The sequence below is a fragment of the Sycon ciliatum genome, chromosome 6 (genome assembly GCF_964019385.1).
Source record: "Sycon ciliatum chromosome 6, ocSycCili1.1, whole genome shotgun sequence".
NCBI lineage: Eukaryota > Metazoa > Porifera > Calcarea > Leucosolenida > Sycettidae > Sycon > Sycon ciliatum.
The window spans coordinates 30,317,744-30,323,542 of NC_088648.1; the positions used below are offsets into that span (position 1 = coordinate 30,317,744).

The 5,799-nt window shown below is 49.2% G+C and overlaps 2 protein-coding genes across 2 annotated transcripts in view; one reads left to right on the top strand and one right to left on the bottom strand.

Annotated features, from left to right (window-relative positions):
- Positions 1 to 2,315, top strand: part of LOC135820201 (uncharacterized) — a 34,570-nt gene extending 32,255 nt beyond the window's left edge. The window contains exons 13-14 of the mRNA XM_065333513.1: positions 702 to 757; positions 2,305 to 2,315. Coding sequence (XP_065189585.1) covers positions 702 to 757; positions 2,305 to 2,315 — 67 coding nt within the window. The remainder of the gene's footprint in view (positions 1 to 701; positions 758 to 2,304) is intronic.
- A 195-nt stretch (positions 2,316 to 2,510) lies between these two features.
- Positions 2,511 to 5,541, bottom strand: LOC135820202 (uncharacterized protein K02A2.6-like). Its single transcript, XM_065333514.1, has 2 exons — positions 3,343 to 5,541; positions 2,511 to 2,996 (listed from the first exon to the last, which is right to left on the bottom strand). The coding sequence occupies exons 1-2, from the start codon at positions 5,539 to 5,541 to the stop codon at positions 2,511 to 2,513; spliced, it is 2,685 nt and encodes an 894-aa protein (XP_065189586.1).
- Between the last annotated feature and the right edge of the window lie 258 nt (positions 5,542 to 5,799).

A 5,799-nucleotide genomic window follows, 5' to 3' on the forward strand; every position in this document is an offset into this window, starting at 1 on the left:
ACAAATAAGTACACACATGCACACACACACACACACGCACGCACGCACGCACGCACGCACACACACACACACACACACACACACTGCATCTGTGTGTGTGTGTGTGTGTGTGTGTGTGTGTGTGTGTGTGTGTGTGTGTGTGTGTGTGTGTGTGTGTGTGTGTGTGTGTGTGTGTGTGTGTGTGTGTGTGTGTGTGTGTGTGTGTGTGTGTGTGTGTGTGTGTGTGTGTGTGTGTGTGTGTGTGTGTGTGTGTGTGTGTGTGTGTGTGTGTGTGTGTGTGTGTGTGTGTGTGTGTGTGTGTGTGTGTGTGTGTGTGTGTGTGTGTGTGTGTGTGTGTGTGTGTGTGTGTGTGTGTGTGTGTGTGTGTGTGTGTGTGTGTGTGTGTGTGTGTGTGTGTGTGTGTGTGTGTGTGTGTGTGTGTGTGTGTGTGTGTGTGTGTGTGTGTGTGTGTGTGTGTGTGTGTGTGTGTGTGTGTGTGTGTGTGTGTGTGTGTGTGTGTGTGTGTGTGTGTGTGTGTGTGTGTGTGTGTGTGTGTGTGTGTGTGTGTGTGTGTGTGTGTGTGTGTGTGTGTGTGTGTGTGTGTGTGTGTGTGTGTGTGTGTGTGTGTGTGTGTGTGTGTGTGTGTGTGTGTGTGTGTGTGTGTGTGTGTGTGTGTGTGTGTGTGTGTGTGTGTACTTATTTGTGTATCTTCATTTCTGCAGGATCACCAAGATGACATTGAGATCAGTTTCCTCACCAGTCTTGTATGCTGCCACACGTGAGTCCTGTCCCATATCATCAGAGCAAGGTGTTCCACCAGGGTGGGTGAGGCTGTGGATAAGGCCTCGGTCACACTATGATTGTCATGGTGGACGCTGGACGCAGCGTCAAACCCAATCACTTTACCCTGCCGTGGAGCAACACTGCCTTTTTGCTGTTGCTGTCATGCCCTGACGTCCTTCACCAAGCCACTCTACGGAGAACCAAATCACTACAATAGAGTACGGTGTTATTGTTATTATTATTATTCAAACGGTAGTTTGGAGGCGGTGGAAAAAACAGTTTCGTAATCAATATTTGCATGCAACGACGCAAATCCACACAATTCAGTAGACACTTCCTTTCTATCAAACGTTTTCTTTCCCTTCTCTTCAGGATAGTACAGGGAATGTTGGAAATTTTGAAAAACACATAACTATATAGAAAAATAGAGAACAAGTCAACACTTCAACATAGGCGATAAAATGGCTAAAGTGTAAAAAAAAAACTTGAAAACAAAAGCAGCAAGTTGTAGGCAAACACGTTGAGCACATCAAGAAACACTTGTCACACTTTCACGAGGTGTGACACCAAACAACTGCAACGATAACACATTCTCCTTCTGTACACATAGTTCTGGATCTAGTTTACGAATATACAGAGCTTCTAACACAGCAAGCTATGTGTACAGAAGGAGAATGTGTTATCGTTGCAGTTGTTTGGTGTCACACCTCATGAAAGTGTGACAAGTGTTTCTTGATGTGCTCAACGTGTTTGTCTACAACTTGCTGCTTTTGTTTTCGAGTTTTTTTTACACTTTAGCCATTTTATCGCCTATGTTGAAGTGTGTTACATTCCCACTCACAAGAACACACAGTTGTGGAATGTATTAGGATTATTTACAAAGAGAATAATGGACGTGCAAAGTAACAAGATAGAAAGAAGAACAAACTCAGACACAGGAAGTCTGAACTGGAGTGCGCATGCGCAGAGCATAGCGTGCAAGCAAACATGCGCAGAGCCTAGCGTGCTTACGCGCACATACAAACATAACAATCCTCCCCCTTAAGAGAAGCAATAGTAAAGCGGAGATAATTAAGATCAATATTCAAATAACAGCCATAGCGTAAAGGTAGCAGTAAAGCAGTCACATCTCATTAATAAGCCTAGATGGGGACTTCGGTGCACGGGCTGATCGGCGCGGTGCAACAGGGTCTGCAGACGGACTGGGAAGTGCAGACGGTTCGGACTCGTTGGTAGTGTCTGGTACTGACGGCTGCAATGCACTATCGGGTTGAATCAAAACCGGTGTGCCAACATCACTGCGAGGAAGAACAGCATCAGGTGGCGCTGTAGAACGATGACGGAGATGATCTACATGGACATGTCTTTCCTGCTGACCAATGCGAACAATTTACGAGACCGGACCTAGCTTCTGTACAATAACGCCAGGTAGCCACTTAGGCCCGCTGCCGTTGCGAGTGTTCAATACAGGTACAGTGTCCTCCACCACGAAATGACGACCTTGACCTGGCTGTGGCCGTGCTTGACGTTCACGCTGTGCAGCTGCAAAGTAGGGCTTTAAGCGTGCCAACTTGGTGCTCGGTAATTTCCTGAAGAGCAGACTAGCTGGGGACACATTCGTTGATGAATGGGGCGTGTTACGATACATAAACAAGAAACGGTGCATCTGGGTCTTCTCAGACACATCCAAAGGACGGGACTTCAGAGCACGCTTCAACTCCTGGACAATGCGTTCGACTTGTCCGTTACTAGCTGGGTGGTACGGCTGGGTGGTACGGCGGTGTACACCAAACAAAGCTGCGTGCTACTGCCTTCATTCTGACAATGCCAATATGGACAGAATGCATCTCATTTAGCAGCAAACGGCGAAACACTACTGGGATGACGGTACGGCCACCACGAACTACACAGCCCGACTCTAGGGTCAGCTCATGACGAATCTTGTAGTATGGTCGCGTAGCCTCGCTGATCTCAGCTGGCCATCCGAACTGTAGGTACTGCAGTACTGGAGCAATCTCACTGTCCTGCTTGCTAGCATCTGCAACATCACTAGCATCAATTGGCAAATCCTCAGTAGGATCATGGGCATGCTCGTTGACAGCACTGACAATTGCACTCTCTTGTGCGGCTGTCAGCTCCATAGGCAGGCGTGACAAGCAATCTGCGACAGCATTGCTACTACCAGAAATGTGCTCAAACACATAATCATACTCGCTAAGAATGACAGCCCAACGCTGTAAACGGGAAACAGCAGTGGCAGATAAACCATACTTCTCACCAAAAATGTGCAGCAATGGCTTATGATCAGAGCATAGAACAAAAGAGCGACCAAACAAATAAATGTGTAAACGCTTAACTGCAAACACAATGGCTAAAGCTTCACGCTCTATCTGCGAATAGTGAGCCTCTGCCTTAGCAAGCGAACGGGAAACATAGCATACAGGCCTACGGCTGCCATCAGCATACTCATGCATGAGACACGCGCCAATGCCGTAAGGCGAAGCATCGCACTCAACGACCACTTTCTCATTCACATCAAAATGAGCTAGCACTTCGGGCACTGGTGAGCATACGCTTTACCTCAGCGAATGACTTCTCACACTCATCTGTCCAGTTCCACGGAACACCTTTGCGGAGCAAGTTGTTGAGCGGCTTCAGAACACTGGACATGTCGGGTAGAAAGCGGTTGTAGAAGTTGACACAGCCTAGGAATGACTGCAACGCTTGAACATTCTTCGGTGCTGACGCCTTCAGGATAGCCTCGACCTTGTCCTGATTGGGCTCGAGACCGTTCCGGCTGATGCTGTAGCCCAAGTAGCGTACACGATCCACACGGGTACACTTCTGCTTGCGAAGACGCACACCACGCTCTGCTAGCCACGCTAGCACCAACTTGAGTCGCCGGTCGTGCTCTTCGACATCGCACCCAGTGATGAGAATATCATCATAGAAGCAGACGACACCAGGAATGTCGTGCAGAATCTCATCCATTGTCTTCTGCCAAATTGCTGGGGCACTGGACACGCCAAACGGAAGGCGCTGGAATGCGTAGAGACCTCGATGTGTTGTGATGACGCAATACTTCTGACTGCGTTCCGACAGCGGTAGTTGCGCATAAGCTTGGCTAAGATCCAGCTTCGTAAACACTGATCCTCCAGCTATCTGCGACAACAGGTCGTTCAGATTTGGGATCGGGTGAAGCTTGGAGTTGATGTGCGGGTTGATCGTGACCTTGAAGTCCGCGCACATGCGAATGTCCCGATTCTGCTTCCTGACAATCACAATAGGTGAGGCCCACTCTGCTGACTTGACGGGCTTGATAATGCCTTCTTGCTCCAGCCTGTCAAGTTCCTTATTGACAGCAGGACGCAAAGCAAATGGCACGGGTCTGGGGTTGCAGCACTTGGGAGTGGCACCGTCGTTCAGGTAGATCTCAGCTTCACGATCACTCACTTTGCCCAGACCATCACAAAATACTTCAGGGTACGCATCCTCTGCTGCTGGCTCACTCGCTGCAGTGGCGTTCACCCGGTTGAACATACTCTGCCAGTCAAGTCTCAACTGTGATAGCCAGTCGCGTCCCAGCAGCGGATGGCTGCCTTCACGTACTACGATGACCCGCGCACGAACATTCTGCGCGCTGTAGCGTACATCAACATCTGCTTCGCCAACAATCGGCAGGACTGAACCATTGTAGGTCTTCCGTCGCACAGAACATTCACGCAAGGCAACATGTGTCCAATGTTGCTCCCATACGTCTTGCGGCACCAAAGTGTACATGGATCCGGTGTCCACCTCCAAATCCAATGGAGTACCGTTGATCTGCACTGTGGTGATTAGCATGTTCGATGTTGGCTTCCCAGCTGACACTTGGCCAACACGAAAACTATCAGACACCTCGTAGTCCGTGACTTCGCGCACATGATGGGCGGCAGTCTGCGACGCTGATCCTGACTTGCAGCACTTAGCGAAATGACCTGTCTTGCCACACTTCCTGCATGCCTGTCCCTTAGCTGGACATGAAGCATCTCCGGATTTGTGTCCCTTGCGACCGCAGCTGTAACAACTGACACGTGTACCAGCAGCTGGGTGGTGTCTGCCTTGGCCCCTGGCCTGGCCCTGGTGCTGGCCTCTCCTGGACGTAACTGCACTGACAGCATGATCACTCGCGGACTCCGATGCTCCAGCTCCAGCAGAAACAGTACGACTAGTCATCATCTGAGACTGTGACTGTGCATCCTCCCAGACGCGACAGAGCTCCAATGCTCGATCGACTGACAACGACGGCTCAGACAATAATTTTTTCTTCAAGTCAACATTCCTCACCGTTGCTACGATTTGGTCTCGGACTGCCTCATTGGTCTGGCGAGTGTTCTCAAAGGAACATAATCTAGCCTGCTGCCGCAAACGGCTGCAGAAATGCGCCGTACTCTCTTCTGCTTGCGGAACCAGCTGGTGAAACACATGCCTTTCGTAGGTAGGGTTTGCTGGGGCTGCGAAATGCGCGTCCAAAATTCGCTTACATTTCAGGTACTCGTTATCATTCGGGGTCTTCTGCTCCTCTGGCAGAGCATCGTCAGGGTCAAGTAGGTCATCAATAATATCTTGAACCTGTGGTCCCGCAAAGTGCAACAGCAATGCTCTTGAGCGCTTCTTGTTCGAAATGTCCTTGCCCACTAAATAATACTCAAAAGACTTCACCCACTTCCGCCAACGGATGGACACCTGGGAAGCTGGGCCTGACGTATCAAAACTCTGAAGACGCTTGTCGTCTTCCATCTTCGTCGCCAATGTTACATTCCCACTCACAAGAACACACAGTTGTGGAATGTATTAGGATTATTTACAAAGAGAATAATGGACGTGCAAAGTAACAAGATAGAAAGAAGAACAAACTCAGACACAGGAAGTCTGAACTGGAGTGCGCATGCGCAGAGCATAGCGTGCAAGCAAACATGCGCAGAGCCTAGCGTGCTTACGCGCACATACAAACATAACAAAGTGTTGACTTGTTCTCTATTTTTCTATAGTTATGTG